At 39.2% G+C, this 18,764-nt stretch overlaps 1 protein-coding gene across 1 annotated transcript in view; it reads left to right on the top strand.

Moving 5' to 3' along the window:
- eif2b3 (eukaryotic translation initiation factor 2B, subunit 3 gamma) overlaps nt 1–18,764 on the top strand; it is a 141,296-nt gene that overhangs the window by 73,059 nt on the left and 49,473 nt on the right. Inside the window, exons 7-8 of the mRNA XM_043699051.1 lie at nt 8,889–9,016; nt 11,110–11,300. Of these exons, the coding sequence (XP_043554986.1) occupies nt 8,889–9,016; nt 11,110–11,300 (319 nt within the window). The remainder of the gene's footprint in view (nt 1–8,888; nt 9,017–11,109; nt 11,301–18,764) is intronic.

Genomic DNA, 18,764 nt, shown 5'->3' on the forward strand with positions numbered 1-18,764 from the left:
CACCTTAACCTCCTTCCACCTACCGCATTTCCAACCCCCCTCCCCCAAGTCCCTCCTCCCTACCTCTTATCTTAGCCTGCTTGGCACACTTTCCTCATTCCTGAAGAAGGGCTCATGCCCGAATCGTCGATTCTCCTGCTCCTTGGATGATGCCTGACCTGCGCTTTTCTAGCAACACATTTTCAGCTCTGAACTCCAGCATCTGCAGTCCTCACTTTCTCTTTCTAATAATCTAACTCCAGTTAACACTAGATGACTATCCCCATTCAGTATTTTAGCATAATAAAGACAAGCACTGAATGTGGTATTTTAGAATATAACTCTTTCAGTCATGTGTATGTAATCTTCAGACTTGGTTAGATAGTCTTCGATTGAATAACCATCTGACTTTTTAAACTTTATCAAAGACTGTCCATGCCTCGTATGTGTTTAACAGGTGGTCTCTCTTATAAATTTTGTCCATAGCTGTTAACAGGTTATCCAAACCTTCCTCAGGAATATGGGGATAGTGCTGGAAAATGGTGTAAAGATAGTTGATCAGCCGTGATTTAGAACAGCGGAATAGGTTTATGAAGCTGAAGGACCTATTCCTGTCTTAAGGTTTAAATGGTTCAAGAAAGCAGCTCATCACCACCTTCTCAACGGCAGCTAGGGATGGGCAATAATGCTGACCAGCCAGTGATGCCCAAATCCCACAGGAGAATTTAAAAAAGCTTAAATTATCAAGTGGGTTAGTTTCTTAGCCATGTTGATAACACTCCAAATAGACCAGCACTGTTATGAGGCAAGCTATATGTACATATTATCTCTGTATGTCAATAGAATTGGGTTTCAGTCCATGCACTTGCATAAAACTACAGAAGATTATTTATTAATTTTCACAAACTTCATTACATTCAGTGAAGCATTACAAATCTCATTTAGATATCGCCTAAAATAATCTACACATGAAAGACCCATAACAATTTGTGACAAATGGAAATTTTCCATGTCACACTTACTGAACAAAAGAATTTTGAAAAAAAAATTTCCTTTCACAGAAGCAATCCGAGCAGTGCAAAACACATCTATTTGATCTCAATTTTGTATTTGCTGTAATCACAATGTCAGGTGCACCCAGCTTCCCATTAGCAACATAATAAAACATTATGTAGTACAATGCTTCTGTACTTGTAAAACAGCAGTGTAAAATCTTCCAATCTGGGGCGAAATAAGGGTTGGAATTCCTATTTCTGACTTTAATCAGCGAAACAAAAACTACTTTCCTCTGAGCAGTGCAGTAGAAAATATGCTAGTAACATAAAGAATAGTGAATGGCCGATTGGATCAATAAATCTGTCCCTTTGCATAACCTTAACCTCACCCCTTCCCAACTGCCTGTTCTCTATATCCATCAATCCAAGCATCTCCTGAGACTCATGTGAATTGCATATTGGAACATATTACTCACTTCAGTGTGATAACTTGCTGCATAATGTCAAGATTGTGAAATACAGGCTTTGTAATTCCAAAGTAGCAAGACTTGACTATATATTTATTATTTTTGTAACTATTCATTTTTAAATAAACATCATAAAAACATAGTAATCCTGTTACCATCATTGCTGTAAAAAGCATATTGCTGAGAAAGCGAGCACAAGTGAACGCTGTTAAATTTTATTTGATTTTTTTATTACAAACTGTATACTATTTTCTCAAATAGTTTACTTAGGCCTAAAAAAGCGTTTCTGTCTCTTTGAAACTATCCAGTAAAGTATCATTCCAAGTTTTCCTTATGCTGTTAATGTAAAATTGGCGGAAATAAACTTAACTATACAAATGTTTATTTAAATTCCAAGATTTTAGTAACAATAAAAGCAGTCAGAATCTCTTTAATAAGACCAACATACGGTATGCAGATGGCAGGTAGGCATTCGTAGTCTGAGCTGAGTCTCTTTTAGAAATTTGTTTTTATTATTTCTTGAAATGCATCTTTCAGGCAGCTGTATTTGGGCCACCAGCTCCAGCATCAGATTTTGCTAGGCTCTCCTGGGCTTAAGGATCATGCCAGGAAACCTATGTTACAGTTGTGATATAAAGGAGCGCTTAGGGAAAAGTTAATAGTTTAGTCTGGGCTCCACCTTGACATAAATCCAACAGGGTCTCCTTGTAAGGTGTTCATACAGTAAAACAGAAATCTGCCCGACCTACATAAAAAGATATCACATTTGCATGAAACATATTCAGGAGGGTTTGTAAACCTTTAACACTCTCAACAATGTGCCTCGTTAGAAAATATGAACACCTTTTGTCCACTAAACTTGCAGAATAATTTTATACACTTTGTTACACCTGGTACATTGAAGACAAAAGTGATAGACAGCTGGAATTCTCTCTTTATTTGAACTAATATACAGGTTTATAAAATTATGAGGGGCATGGCTAGGGTAAGGAGACAAGGTATTTTTCTTGGGGTGGGGAGTCGAAACTAGAGGGCATAGTTTTAAGATGAGAGGGGAAGGATCTAAAAGGGGCCTGAGGGCCAACTTTTTCACGCAGTGGGGGGTGCATGTATGGAATGAGTTGCCAAAGGACATGGTGGAGGCTGGTACAATTGCAACATTTAAAAGGAATCTGGATGGGTATATGAATAGAAGGGGTTTAGAGGGATATGGGCCAAATGCTGGCAAATGGGACTAGATTAATTTAGGATATCTGGTCAGCATGGACGAGTTGGACCTAAGGGTCTATTTCCATGCTGTACTTCTCTAACTCTAACGAAATAACACTAAAAAATCAGGTTTATAGTAATTTCCAATGATTTGATTATCGAGTTTAAAGCTCTGAAAAGCAATATCTAGGTAATTAAAATAAGCGCTGGATATTACTCTTAAAGTCAAAAAGTGTGGCACTGGAAAAACGCAACACATCAGGCAGCATCCAAGGAGCAGGAGAGTTGACATCTTCAGGAATGTCGGGTGGTGTGGGGTGGCGCAAGGGGGCTGAGAGATAAATGGGAGGGGTTGGGGCTGGGAGGAAAGTAGCTTGGAAGGTGATAGGTATATGACGGTGGGGAGTGATGGTGATAGGTCTGTGCAAAGAGTGGAATGGATAGGTGGGAAGGAAGATGGACGGGTAGGACAATTCAAGAGGGCGATGCCGAGTTGGAGGGTTGAATCTGGGATACGGTTGGGGGAGAGGAGATGAGGAAACTGGTGAAATTGACATTGATGCTGTGTGATTGGAGGCTCCCAAGGCAGAAGATGAGGCGTTTCTTCTCCAGGCATAGGGTGGCTTGGATTTGGCTTTGGAGGAGGCCCAGGACTTGCATGTCTTTGGTGGAGTGGGAGGGGGAGTTGAAGTGGTTGGCCACAGGGCAGTAAGGTTGTTGGGGTCAGCCACAGGACCACCTATCGCCTTCCAAGCTACATTCCATCCAGCCTCACCTCCTATTTATCTCTCAGCCCTCTTGGGCCTCCCACACATTCCTGATGAAGGGCTTATGCCAGAAACATCAACTCTCCTGCTTCTCAGATACTGCCTGACCTGCTATGCTTTTTCAGCGCCACAATGTTTTAACTCTGATCTCCAGCATCTGCAGCCCTCACTTTTTCCTAATCATTATAACATTTAAAGTCTCTACTTCTGAGCCATTGCTATTGGGGATTACTGATTAGTGTGTTTGTTTGGTCCCTTGCAATTGCATAGGGTCCTCACTTGAGTTACTTCACAAACATAAGGAAACACAGCATGAAGCAACAGAGGTACTGGTTAGAAAGAGATTCCAGAGAAATGGAATTGTACCAGAGGACTGACACAGAGCTAATGCTGTTAGAGTCACAGCGTCATAGAGATATACAGCATGGAAACAGACCCTTCCAACCCGTCCATGCCGACCAGATATCCCAACCCAATCCAGTCCCACCTGCCAGCACCTGGCCCATATCCCTCCAAACCCTTCCTATTCATTTACCCACCAAATGCCTCTTAAATGTTGCAATTGTACCAATCTCCACCACTTCCTCTGGCAGCTCATTCCATACATGTACTACCTTCTGCGTGAAAAAGTTGCACCGTAGGTCTCTTTTATATCTTTCTCCTCTCACCCTAAACTTATGCCCTCTAGTTCTGGACTCCCCGACCCCAGGGGAAATACTTTGCCTATTTATCCTATCCATGCCCCTCATAATTTTGTAAACCTCTATAAGGTCATCCCTCAGCCTCCAACGCTTCAGGGAAAACAGCCCCAGCCTGTTCAGCCTCTCCCTATAGCTCAAATCCTTCAACCCTGGCAACATCCTTGTAAATCTTTTCTGAACCCTTTCATGTTTCACAACACCTTTCCAATAGGAAGGAGACCAGAATTGCACGCAATATTCCAACAGTGGCCTAACCAATGTCCTGTATAGCCGCAACATGACCTCCCAACTCCTGTTTTCAATACTCTGACCAATAAAGGAAAGAATACCAAACGTCGTCTTCTCTATCCTATCTACCTGCGACACCACTTTCAAGGAGCTATGAACCTGCACTCCAAGGTCTCTTTGTTCAGCAACACTCCCTAGGACCTTACCATTAAGTGTATAAGTCCTGCAAAGATTTGCTTACCTAAAATGCAACACCTCACATTTATCTAAATGAAATTCCATCTGCCCATTGGCCCATCTGATCAAGATCCCTTTGTAATCTAAGGTGACCTTCTTCCCTTTCCACTACACCTCCAATTTTGGTGTCATTTGCAAACTTACTAACTATACCTCTTATACTCACATCCAAATCCTTTATATAAATGATGAAAAGTAGTGGACGCAGCGCTGATGCTTGTGGCACTCAACTGGTCACAGGCCTCCAGTCTGAAAAACAACCTTCTACCACCACCCTCTGTCTTCTACCTTTGAGCCAGTTCTGTTTACAAATGGCGAGTTCTCCCTCAGTCTCTACATTAAAATAAGTGATAGAAGAACAGAGAGTCATACAGCACGGAAACAGACCCTTCGGTCCAAGACATCCATGCCGACAAAGTTTCCCAGACTAATCTAGTCATGATGTGGATGACACCAAGATTGGTGGTATAGTAGACAGTGAAGAAGGATATCTAAGATTACAAAGAGATCTTGATTAATTTGATCAATGGGCTGAAGATTAGCAGATGGAGTTTAATTTGGATAAATGCAAGGTATTTCATTTTGGTAAAATAAACAAAGGCAAGACTTATACAATTAAAATTAGAGCCTTGGGCAATGTTGTAGAACAGAGAGACTGTAGGGGTTCAGGTATATAATTCTTTGAAGTTTGCGTCACATACTGATAGGATAGCTTTGAAGGCGTCTAGCATGTTTGCCTTCATTGCTCAGACTTTTGAGTATAAGAGTGGGGATGTCATGTTGAGATTGTGCATGACATTGATGAGGCTGCTTCTGGAGTACTGTGTCCAGTTCTGGTCTTCCTGTTATAGGAAGGATATTATTAAGCTGGGATGGATCAGAAGGGATTTACCATTATGTTGCCAGGAATGGAAGGTTTGAGTTACAAGGAGATGCTGGATAGGCTGTGACTTTTTTCGCTACAGCATAAGAGGTTGAGAGGTGACCTAAATAGAGGTTTATATAATAATGAGGGATATATATAAGATGAATGGCAGGTGTCTTTTCCCTAAGGTTGGGGATTTCAAGACTAGGAGACATATATTTAAGGTGAGAGAAGAAAGTTTTTTAAAAGGCCATGAGGCACAATTCTTTTTACACAGAGTGGCTTGTATGTGGAATGAACTTCCAGAGGATGTGGGTACAGTTACAATATTTAAAAGACTACATGAATAAGAAACGTTTGGAGGAATATGGGACAAGCGCAGGCAGGTAGGACTAGTTTAGTTTGGCATTGTGGTTGGCATGGACTGATTGACTGAAGGGTCTGTTTCTGTGCTGTATGACTATGACGCTAGTCCCACTTGCCTGTGTTTGGCTCATATCTTTCTAACTCTTTCCTATTCATACCCTGTCCAAATGTCTTTAATGTTGTAACTCGTCTGAGAAACCGCTGTCCTGGGCATTAGACCCCAGTTGTAGGAAAGAGAACTTTACACAGCATCTACTGAGAGAAAATATATTTTAGAGAAATACCCCATGTGCATTCTTCAAAGCTAAGTTGTGATTAACCAACCTGAGAATTATTTGAAAAGATAACTAAAAGATTAGTCAAGGCTAATGTAGATGATGTCCATTTGGATTTTTAAAAATGCCTTTGGTAAGCTATCAAATGTTAAGTTTATGACAAAAGTTCGGTCATATGGAGTCAGGAGTATAGCTAACACTGACAATGCAACTTATTTCAAGACATTAGAAAACTTTCAAGATGGGCACCTAAATTCTAAATGAAATTTAACATAGGTAATTGTGAGGAGATGCACTTTGGTAGAAAAATAGAAAATTTACCTGTACCTTAGACAGTAAGAAATGGAAAGGAGCCAATGTGCAATGGGAACTTGGAGATCGAGGTGAACAAACCACTAAAGACTTTCTTTCAGATTAGCAAGACAATTGAAAATGCTAGTAAAACAATTTTTACTGTTTACAGGTATAGAATTCAAAAGTTGCAAAATTCTATTAAACTTGTATATGATGTAGCCACTGTACATTTAACGATGTGGTCTTCATATCACAAAAATGACAAAACACTGAGAAAATTCAAAAAAATTTTAGTAAGTTGGGTACATAAATCAATCTAAGAACAAAAAAACGGAGAATTTATTTACTCACCAATTGGACTATGGACCTTGTTCTCACAAAAAGTTAAAAATCTCACAACACCAGGTTATAGTCCAACAGGTTCATTTGGAAGCACTAGCTTTCAGAACACTGGTCCTTTATCAGGTAACTAGCAGTGCATTGAAAGCTAGTACTTCCAAATAAACCTGTTGGACTATAACCTGGCATTGTGTAATTTTTAACTTTCGAGAGTATGGTGCTGGAAAAGCACAGTAGGTCAGGCAACATCGAGGAGTAGGAGAATTGATGTTTCGGGCATAAGCCCTTGAACAGGAATGAGGCTTGTAGGCCAGGAATGCTGAGAGATAAATGAGATGGGGGTGGGGTTGGGAGGGAAGGTAGCTGAGAATGCGATAGGTGGATGAAGGTGGGGGTGAAGGTGATAGGTCGGAGAGGAAGGTGGAGGGATAGATGGGAAATGTGATGGACAGGTCACGAGGGTGGTGCCGAGTTGGAGGCTTGGGTCTCGAATAATGTGGGAGTAGGGGAAATGAGGAAACTGGTGCAATCCACATTGATCCCATGTGGTTGCAGGGTCCCAAGGCAGTCCATTAAAGGGAAGGAAATCTGCCATCCCTACTCAGTCTAGCTTACATGTGACTCCAAACTCCCAACAATGTGTTTGATTCTTGCCTGCCCTCTGCAATGACCTAGCAAGCAACTCATTACAAGGGCAAGTAAGATTGAGCAGCAAAGTTGACCTTACCAATGATGCTCACATCTTCTGAAGCAAAAGAAAGTGCTTTAAATATTTAAGAAGGAAAGAGACAAGTTAGGTGTCACCAAGAGACAATAAAAAAGATTGTTTTCTCGTGAAGCAGGATGGCCAAGAGAAAATGAGCAAAGTAGCCGCATGAATCTGTAAGCAATTCGCCATTTTACCCAGACTACAAGAAAATGTGACACTGATGCTTTGGAAGTGGGGATGTACTTCTGAAACTCACTTCTTAGCGTGAAATGTGCATCAGTTAAATGATTCAATTTCCCAGTAATTCTTCTGCTGAATATTAATAGGTAAATAAGACCTGTAATATAATCCATATCCTGTTGAAATTATACTGGGATGATAAATTCTAAACTGTTTCACCTTTCGCAATTGCATTAGATCAGCATTCATTCACAGGCTATTGCTTAGGTTAATAAATATTTTAACTAAATAACTTCAGTAAAGAAATTAAAGGTAGTGATCTCGCATTGAAAAAGAGAAATCTGTTTTGTGTTAATAGTAAAGAACTGCAGATGCTGTAAATCTGAAACAAAAACAGAAATTGTTGGAAGAAATTCAGCAGGTCTGGCTGCATCTGTGGAGAGAGAATCAGAGTTCATGTTTTGAGTCTGATACTTCAGAACAGTTCATTCTTTTTCACTGTCCATTTCTGAAGAACTCATATTGGACCCAAAACATTTCTTCAGCATTTTCTGTTTTTCTTTCAGATTTCCAGTATCTGCTGAATTTATCTTTTATGTAATAATTGCAACCTGTGTTTCAAAATTTTTAACTCAACAACCTGCAGTCAAGCAGAATCAGAAATTTAACAGAGTTTAGATTTGTGGTGATGCAATCATAATGAACGTAGCATAAATATTTACTTGAATATTCAATTAAGGATTGATTTTCCAAAGTGGCAGGAGGGGTGGCTAGTGTGGAGGTGGAGATGCTTTTGGTCTTTCTGTGGATTGGAGTCAGACCTAGCACAAAGAAAAATAATCGTGCTCCAGGGCTTCTCTGCAGGAGTTCCTCAGGAAACTGTTCTGGGTCTAACCTTCAATTTCACATTTTGATTCAAGTTTTATTTTATACTAATCTATGAATATTAACAAGATTTTTTTAAAAATCAGATTACTGGGCAGATCTGCTTTATCCTGCTTTGTTATTTAGTTTTGTGTCAGATTTCATGCAATGCCAGTTGCCACAGTAAGTTGTGATGCAGTAGGTCCCACTTACCCTTCACATTCGAATAGAAGTACTTCATTTTCATCACCTTGCCCATTTGCTGCTTTGTCTAGGCAGGCCATCAAAGAGACATTCTCTATGGGAATATTGCAGTGATTATGATTAGACTGTACCATAATTAGTTGCACATCCTCTCAATCTACTATGGCAATATACCATAATTATCCTTAATAATGTTTCTTCTTCAAAAGGTCTTTCTTGTCAATCCGGGGTGAACTGATACCATTTCTGGTCCGAAAGCAGTTTGCTGCTCCTAGCTCTTCTCAGCTTTCTAAAACTGATGCCAATGAAGATCAGAAGAGAAACTTCAAATCTATAGGTTAGTCCAGTGACAGTGAACATAATGAGTTTTCCAAGCACAGAATGTTCGTAGTCCCAGCCTGCACTAAACCAAAAAGTGGTTTGATCATTTTTTAACTTTTTTCAAGTTTCTATATATTCATACGTATTACAGGGTGTATTTTCCGTTTAAAGATCATTTCTCCAGATCTTATGAAGGAATGCTGAATATTGGGGTCTTGCTTTGTCTTTTGTTTACATCAAAGAAACTAAATATTCTAAAACAGATTTACATGTTTAAATTAATAAAAGTTAATTTGCAGTCCAATTAAATTTTTAATATAAAATGTCTTTGAAAAAAAATAAACTTCACACTGATGCAGTGTTATTTATATTTTCAATGCAGCATTTACAAGAGTATACATCAATAGTTTATGTTTATACAGTATTTTAAACACACTAAGTAGAAGAGCATTCCTGTAGTTCTGTGTAAAAGCTATAGGTCATTTGCTCCAGCAGACAGATCTCTCAGAATCTGCGACTCTGAATCAGTTATCATCTACGAGTTTTTTTTGTCCTTGAGTTTAGAAGTAGAAACTTCAAAGAGTAGAACTGAAGAGCACTGTAGCCTATTTTACATTGTCATAGTGAATTCCTGATGTTAGTCAATTATGGTGGGCAATGTAATGAGATCTTATTCTCTCTTGAGATGGGTCAAATCCTTACAATATCCTGGTGGACTTTTGGACAGCACTGTTATTGTAAGACACAAGATGAACCAACAACAACAACTCTTTTCCTGAAGCTAAATCCTTTTATTGCATTTCCTTCACAGCATCTAACATACGCTATTGTAAATGGTGTAATTCTTAATATCCCTCAACAACTGAAAAAATAAATAAGATCAGGATTTGTCCTTCTCCACAAGGTCAAATATTCTGCATCCAGACAGTTAGGATTCTGCAGTAGACTCAATCTATCTGAACAAGGCCAGAATTCTGAATCTAGTTGAGTTGAACATTCTAAAGCAGTGGTCTTTTGTGTAATCCACTCATTTGCTGCATGTACCTCTTGATTCAGATAAAGCCTGGATAAGTTACAGGATGGAGTAGGCTTATTATCTCATGCTGTTAAGATAATTATTCTAGAAACATAAAAGTGTTGGGAAACTATATCACTATCCCTTTGAAAGAGATCGAGTGTTAGTTTCTAGCTTTTTGAAAAGAAAAAGCAACTTAAAATTTTTGATCAGTTGTAGCATTGTATTTTTTGCAAAGCTGGTATTTTTGAAAGGGGTAATTCTTCTGTTCAATGTATATGGTCTCCAGAAGTGTAGTTGTATTAGAAATGAATGCAGTATTCCTAAAACGGTACTTGGAATGGCATTGTTCAGTATAGAACTACCTTGTTTTTCTAAAAAAAATTAATTTTGAAGCATTGCTTTAAAAGGCAAAGCATAAAGAAATACTGTTCGCTGTGGCTGTCTTTCATGTTATTAATATAGCAGCATTGCATTTTCAAAATCTGATTGGTATCTGGATTATTCATAAGAATTTAACCTAATCAAATAGATTGGTGCAGAAAACTCAATTCTAATTTTGGCTTTCAAACCTGGATGTAAGTAGAAGTTTCTCTATTTTTCAAAGGTATTTTGTTAGCTTTGACTATTCCTATTTGACTAGTTTCTCGTTGGAAATGTTCCAAACTCAAAATGCAGTTAAAACAAGTGTAGGATCATCAGTACTAACCAGAAAAACCATGAGGATAGCTAGTATGGAGAATAGAAAAAGCATCATGATATGCAATGATAAACTTCTGAATTAAGTGCACTAATTCCTGACAGGAGGAGGTGCAAATGGACTTAACTCTGCACCTGGTTTGTACAATATCTAATGAGCACTTGGAGATATCAAAAATATCAAGATAACCATTTTCAGTAGAGACAAAAGTAATGTCTAGTGTATGTCCTAATGATAATGAATTTCACAGTTTACCTGGGTTTTGCTTTAACTCAGACTGTTTCAGAATTTTAATTCATCCTCATAGAATGATCGTTTGTGTTACTTCACAGTTTGCAGTCATTTTGCTTACCGTTCATTGTGCTTAACTGTTTGTTTGTGTTTTCCATTAAAGATATATTAAGTTATGCAAAAGAAGATGATCTTCTGAATTTAGCCAGAAAAAAATCATTTTGGAATGATCACCATGGAGATATGAATGATCCATATCATGGAACCAAGCTTCGTTGCTATGCTCATATTATGAAGGAAGGGATGTGCTATCGTGTAAATACTCTAGCTTCATATATTGAAGCTAACCGACAGGTATGGAGTCTTTCTTAGTAGGACAATTGCTTTTTCACTTAAGTGGCTGTCTATCTAAGGATTGCTGTCACCTTCATTACAAGGATCGAAACTGATCAGTAAACATTTATTATGATTAACATCCCTTTTATTTATTGATATATATTACTGATCATTTTTATGTTGTGGGGGAGGTGGAATATTGAAAATCTATTTTTAAACATTAACTTGAATGACAAAGAGATTTGGAGATGATGACAATAAGTAAACTCAGCAATTTAAGCGAGTAGAATTTGCTTAAAAGGTAAAGAACCATAAGCAGTCAGCTTCATTGATCTTGCAATTTTAATTGTCTATACTGATTCAGGCCCTCTGAATTTCCCATTTTTATAATCTTGTGTGCTCCTTACAAGAGGCACGAAGAGTGAAATTTGCATCCCCCTGTCTGTCTAGAATGTATGACTTGTTTTAAATATATTCATGGTACAGGTGAGCTACCATCCTTATTTGTCTTAACCTGGAAAGCTGTTCTTTAAATTCATTATTGGATGTAAGTATTGCTCATCCTTAATTGACCTTAATTTGATGCTGAGCTGTCTTCTTGAGCTGGTGCTGTCTGTGTGCTGAAAGTACTTCCACTGTGCTGCTGATTAGAAAGTTACAAGATTTGAGTCAGCAGGAATAAAGAAGTGGCACTGTATTCCCAAGTCAGGATGGAGTGTGGCTTGGAGAGGATCCTTCAGGATGGTAGTGTTCCCACCCTTTTCTTCATGTATCATGAATTTGGAAAGCACTGCCAAAGAAACCTTGGCAAGTTACTAAAATGCATCGGCATTTTGTCATTGGTGAAGGGACAGAATGTTTAAGATGGTATTTTGGGTACCAAGCAAAAGTGTTTTAACCTGCATGTTGTTGAGCTTCATGAGTGTTGGAGTTCTACTCATTCATTTAAGTGTAGGGTATTTCATTACACTCCTAACATGCCATGTGTAGACCATGCCAAAGACTTTGGAAAATCAAGAATTCAGTTTCTTGCTGTAGAATATGCATTTTTTGATATGCTGTTGTAGCCACAGTATTTCTCAAGTGCAGTTCAATCACTGCTCAATAAGGATAAAAACATGTTTGGGCCCTCTCCTAAAGAATTGCTGTTTTGAAATCTTGGGAGTGAGGTGATTGACTACCTCTAATCACAACGACTTTCCTGTGTGCTCGTTACAACTCCAGCAATGGAAAAGGTGCCCCCTAATTCCCACTGACTTCAAATTTGCTAGGGCTTCTTGATGTCATTAGCAGTCACAGTTACCTCACCTCTGATAATCAGCCCTGCATTTATGTTTGGACTGTTCTCATGTCTAGAACCAGGCAGTCCTGGTGGAACCCAAACTGAACATTGTTGAGCAGTTGCTAATGATCAAGTACTACTTGACAGAACTTCCATTACTTTGGTGATTATGAGTAGTTCGATGGAGTTGGAAGTGGCTCATTTAAATTTATCTTCCTTTTTGTGGAGAAGACAAACTGAACAATGTTCCACTTTGTTGGATAAATGATATTGTTGCAATTGCTTTGGAATAATGGGTAACGCGATGGCTAGTTCTGGAATGTGAATTTTTAGCAGTACAACTGTGTTAGGGGTATCCTTGGTCATTTAGAGATAACATACAGTTTGAACCATAATTTAGTTACAGACTGGCATATTTGATGTTGTGTATATTAAAGAGGTCAGATAAATCAGTCGCCAGGCATTTCTGGCAGAAGATGGCTGAAAATGCCTCAGCCTTGTCTTAATCACTCAATCTAGCCTTATTGACAATGTGGATATTCATGGAGCCATCCATTCCCATCAGTAGTTTTAATTCTGGATGTAGGTTTGCTCACTGAGCTTGAAAGTTCATTTTCAGATGTTTCGTCACCAAGTAACGTCTTCAGTGAGCCTCCGGTCGAAGCACTGCTGGTGTTTCCTGCTTTCTATTTATACGTTTATATTTATTTATGTTTATATGACATATAAATAGAAAGCAGGAAGCACCCAACAGTGCTTTGTTCGGAGGCTCACTGAAGATCTTACCTGGTATGATAACTAACCTGAAAATGAACCTTCCAGCCCAGCGAGCAAACCTACATTCGGAACCTCAACCTGAGCTACAAATCTTCTCAAAACTAGTAGTTTTAATTATCCACCACCTTCATGCATGCATATGCATAATTGAGGAGCTTCTTTCAAGTTTGTTGGTGTTTTGCTTCCTCTATTTAGCATGTAAAAAGTCTTATGTTGAAGTTCACCAGAATGGCACCGAGGTACAGCTGCTAATGCTCTTGACGTGTTCTTCGACACTCCTCATTCAAGCAAAGTCAATTCCCAGGCTTGATGGTAATGAAAGAGTGAGGGTGAGCTTTTTAGTTATATGAATATCCAATTTTGAGCTTCTTGATCTGTTCACAATGATACATCACAACACATTGGAGGGTGTACTCAGTGTAAAGATGGAACTTCTACCAAGATTGTAAAGGACAGATGTATCTGCGGAGGGGAGAGTAGTGAGGGTGGGATCAAGTCTATGTCTATGTTGTTAACCTCTGTGTCATTTTTCTTATTATCTTCATCGCTATCCTTATCGATGTCTTACTCCACCAACAACTCTTATCACCTATCATAACCCCATTTCTTACACTTGATCCTTCAGGGATAAGCCATCTAAGTCTGTATCTGTGCTACTAAGTGAGTCTTACTGATATACTTGGACATCCCCCACCTAGCTTACTTAATTGTATTCTTTCTAGCCACTGTTTCGTGCAAGTGGTGCTCAACATGGAGAAGAATGGATTGACCAGCCGATGAAGAATGGTAGTTGTTAATCAGGTGGAGGTTTTCTTGCTTATATTTACCTGATGCCATTTAACCTTCACTCTTAAAGTCATGATTTGGAGATGCCGATGTTGGACTGGGGTGTACAAAGTTAAAAATCACCTGATGAAGGAACGGCGCTCCGAAAGCTAGTGTGCTTCCAATTAAACCTGTTGGATTATAACCTGATGTTGTGTGATTTTTAATTCTTAAAGTCAATATTGATGACATCCAGGGCTACTTTCTCCCAAGTGTATGGCACCATGTGGCCATTTCTAATTGGGCCAATAATGTCGGTGGATCATGACATAGCTAGGATTAGTGATAAATGACCTCAAGATGTAGTTTGAATAACTAGAAATTAATAACTAGAAACCTGTTTCTTGAACTTTCTTAATGAGTGAACTACCTCAGTACCACAGGGGAGAGAATTCCAAAGTTTCATCACCCTTTAGGTGAAGAGACTGCCTTCGTCTCCAGTCTAAATAATTTGCCTTTTATTCGGAAACTGCAAACCCTGATTCTCGATTCCAGCAACCGCTGAAACATCCTTTCTGTGTCTACTCTGTCTATTCCTTTAGGAATTTTATAATTTTCAATGAGATCACTCTCATTCTTCTAAACTCCACAAAATACAATTCCAGTCTCCTCACTTTTTCCTCATAAGAACTGCCATCCCAAGATCAGTCTGTTGGACCTCTGATGCACTCCTTCTTGGTAAGTACACCCTTCCTTAGGCAAGAACATCAGAATTGCACACCTCCTGGCATAGTCTCACAAGTATTAGCTAAAATTAAAACAAGACTACTTTGTTTCTCTACACAAATCTTCTTGCAATGAAGACTAACATAGCGTTCACCTTCCAAATTGCTTGATGCACCTGCACGCTGGTTTTCTGTGACTCATGATTAACGAGACCTAGGTACCTTGAACACCAACATTTTCCAATCTCTCACCATTAAGGAAATGCTCTGCCCCACCGTTTCTCCTATAAAATGGATAGTCCAAGTTTTTTGCACAAAATATTCTTATCATCACTTTTACATACTCTCTCAATTCCTTTGAATTCCCTTTGCATCTCCCTCTCAACTCACATTCCCACCAAACTTTGTATTATCTGTAAACTTGGAAATATTACAATTGGTCTCCACACCCAAATCATTGAGGTAGATTGTGAAATCCTGGGGTTTAGGCCCTAATCCTTGTGGTACCCGTTAGTCGTATAGCCAGCCAGCATGAAGGTGACACAATTATTCCTACTGTTTCCTTTCTGTCAAATTAATGAATCCAAAAACATCCATTTTTTCTCCAATTCCATGCAACTTAATTTTGTTTACAAAACTTCTGTGTGTCCTTTTGTCAAAACCCTTCTGAAAATCAAAATCCATATCCTCCAGTCCCTGCCTAATTGGCTCTGTATGTAACATCCTCAGAAAAACTCTTATGAAGTTCATCAAACATAATTAAATCCATTTTGACTGCCTAACCAGACAAAAATATCCAGTAATTATGACAATTGATATATGGTTCCTTTGGCTGTAATTAGACCACAGCTGGAATAATGTGAACAGTTTTGGTCTTATTATCTAAGGAAAGATATATTGGCAGTGGGGACAGTCCAGACAACTAGATTTGGTACCACTGTCTAATACCAGGTATAGAGAGGCTGTCTTATAAGAAGTTGAGTACGTTGGGGCTGAACTCATTGGAATTTAGAAGAATGAGAGGGGCAAGCGTATTTAAACATACAAGACTTTTAGGGGACTTGACAGGGTAGATGCTGAAGATTGTTTCCCTTTGTAGGTGGACTTATGACCAGAGAGCATAATCTCAGAGAAAGAGGGGTGTCTTTCACACATTCATACTGCTACTTGCACTTGGCCTCTATTTGGGTTTTTGGAGATGATCAAGATAGTTGGCACCTTTGAGGATACTTCATTTTGAGTTGGTCAGTCTTGGACAAGAGATTGATGTGAGTTATTAGGAACATTGAATTATTTCAGTGAGCTTTTGAGAATATCCTTGAACCATTCTTTCTGCCATCCTGGCAACTGCTTGCCATGCCAGAGGTAATTTTTGAATTTTTGCAGATGATTTGACCTGTGGTATAGTTGATTGACAGTAACCAGTGTTTTGATGTGGTGATGTTGGCCTGAGAGAGGACACTGATATTGGAGGACTTGTCCTGCCGTTGGATTATAGGATTTTGTGGAGTCGTCTTTGATACTACTCCTATAGGGATTTGAGATGCTTGTTGTACATTGCCCATGTCTATGGTGCATGTAGAGATATAAGAAATAATACTACCCTCCAGAGGTTGGTGCTGAGTTTGAGGTCAGATATCAAACACCCTATTGCTCACATAGCTAAAGGTTGCACTGGCATGCTGGAAGCAACATTGCATTTCATTGTTGATTCCTGCACTCATTGGCAAGAGGCCCCCAACCCTTGAGAATTGACCCACAGTGTTCACTGACTTTCTATCCATCTTGATAGTCAGGGAACAGTTTTATGGGATGGGAAGCTGGCTGATGGAGGACCTTTGTCATCTGCATATTTAGACTACAGTCCATACTGTCATGTGCCTCCGTGGTTGGTTTGGAGCTGTGCAACTGACTCCATTGTTTGATCCAATGTACACACGTATTTGGTCTGTGGCAGTTCCACTGGTGAGTATCACGGCTTGCGTGTCATCAAACAACAGTTGGAGAATGGTAATAAATTTCTGCAAGTAACAAAATATGAGAAGGTGCTCCATAATCTCTCTCAGTGACAGAGATGAAGGACTTTAAGAGCAAAGAAGGCTACTGCTCTCTGCACTTTCTTGACTGTCATGCTGCAAAGATCATGTCTATTGTATTTCTGATTAGACAGAATACACATCGTGACTCCTGTAGGGCCCCTTCAGCCACTACAAGGAGATAATTGAGAGGAATTTTATCAATGACCTTCCCTGTGGCGCTTGACCGAGAAACCAATCTGTAGTTATCACAACTGGTATAAATTCCTTTCTTGAAGGTATTCACAATTATGACATATCAGAAATCTGGTCAAATGCTTTCCCTTTCAGATAACAGATGAGATCATATATTCATGTCACGAATACTTTTCTGCCATATTTCAGTGTTGCAATGAGGATTCCGTCTGCACTGGTGGCCTTTGTGGTTTTCTGGTTTCAGCTGTTGGTTGGCCTTTTGACCTACTTGGGGTTGTGCTGAAGTGGTGTTGGGTAATATATTATGGAGTATGGTCAAGGACTGAGTCACAGTTGAGATCTTCCTTGCAAGCTTACTGACTTCCTTGACGAGTGCCAATCTGTTCATGACTCTCAGTTCGGTAGGTCACCAGGCATTTGAGCCTTTCATTGTTGTTAACTGTGTTTGAAGACCCATGCACATCATGGCTGTTGCCAAATTGTTGGTTTTCCTGCATTCTTTCCACCCACCATCTGATTTTTAAATTACATGTGTTTTCAGTTTTACTCAGCCTTAGTTTGTCTGTAGACTTGTGTTTGTTCCTTCAAGTTTTGGTGCTTCCGCTTTTGCGGTTACCATTGTTGATGTTTTTTAAATTCCTGCTTTTATCTTTATTTATTTTGTTTTAATTAACTAATTAATTTTAATTCCCAGGCTACCGTGAGCTCATCTCCAAATCACTAATCCAGGTCTTTGGTATACCAATTCAATAACATAGCCACTATGCTACCCATCCTTTGTCCAGATGTTATGGGGGAAGAAGGATCAGTATGTGTTCTTTTCCTTCATAGGTTTTCTCTCAGAATATTCTCTGTAAGAATACGTCATTTGTAAATATTTGCTGAAATACAGTAAAGTGCTGTAACTTTATTTGCTATTGACAGGATGAAGAGGCAGCCTTAAGTACCTCAGGCAGAATGGGGTTTGAACCCCATGCAATTGACCATAATCTGATCTACAAGCTGACCATCCAGCCAACTGAGCTAACTGCCTCCTGCACCCAATATGTATTAATCCTCAAGCAATTTCTGAATAAGCAACAAGAGATGCAGCAAATTAGGTGCTGATCTTGGTGCCGATATTAGTAGCACTCTTGAGTAGGTTCTAGCTGGAAATGGTAATCCAGGACTTGATTATCTTCCTTTCATGACTGAGGAAGTGCAGCATTGTGAAAGACGCAGTCTTTTGTAGGGCACTCTAAACTGAGGCTTCATCTGTTCTATCATGTGGGCATTAAAAAAATGGCACTTTTCAAAGAAGAACCTTTGATCAGAGCCAACATTTAAAATTCAATCTAAATCATTAAAACAGATTGTGTGGTCATTTGTCTTGCTGTTTGTGACAATCTGCAATTGACGTGTCATGGTTCCCTACATTATAGCAGTGATTGCACTTTGAAACTACTTCGGCTGTGAAAGACTTTGGGAGGTATCGAAATTAACATAAAGCTTTACTTTGGTATTTGCATTTGTGACAGAAATTGTTTTAACCCTTTATGGGCGGCATGGTGGCATTAGTGGGCGGCACGGTGGCACAGTGGTTAGCACTGCTGCCTCACAGCGCCAGAGACCCGGGTTCAATTCCCGCCTCAGGCGACTGACTGTCTGGAGTTTGCACATTCTCCCCGTGTCTGCGTGGGTTTCCTCCGGGTGCTCCGGTTTC

This window comes from Chiloscyllium plagiosum, chromosome 11, assembly GCF_004010195.1.
Source record: "Chiloscyllium plagiosum isolate BGI_BamShark_2017 chromosome 11, ASM401019v2, whole genome shotgun sequence".
Classification (NCBI taxonomy): domain Eukaryota; kingdom Metazoa; phylum Chordata; class Chondrichthyes; order Orectolobiformes; family Hemiscylliidae; genus Chiloscyllium; species Chiloscyllium plagiosum.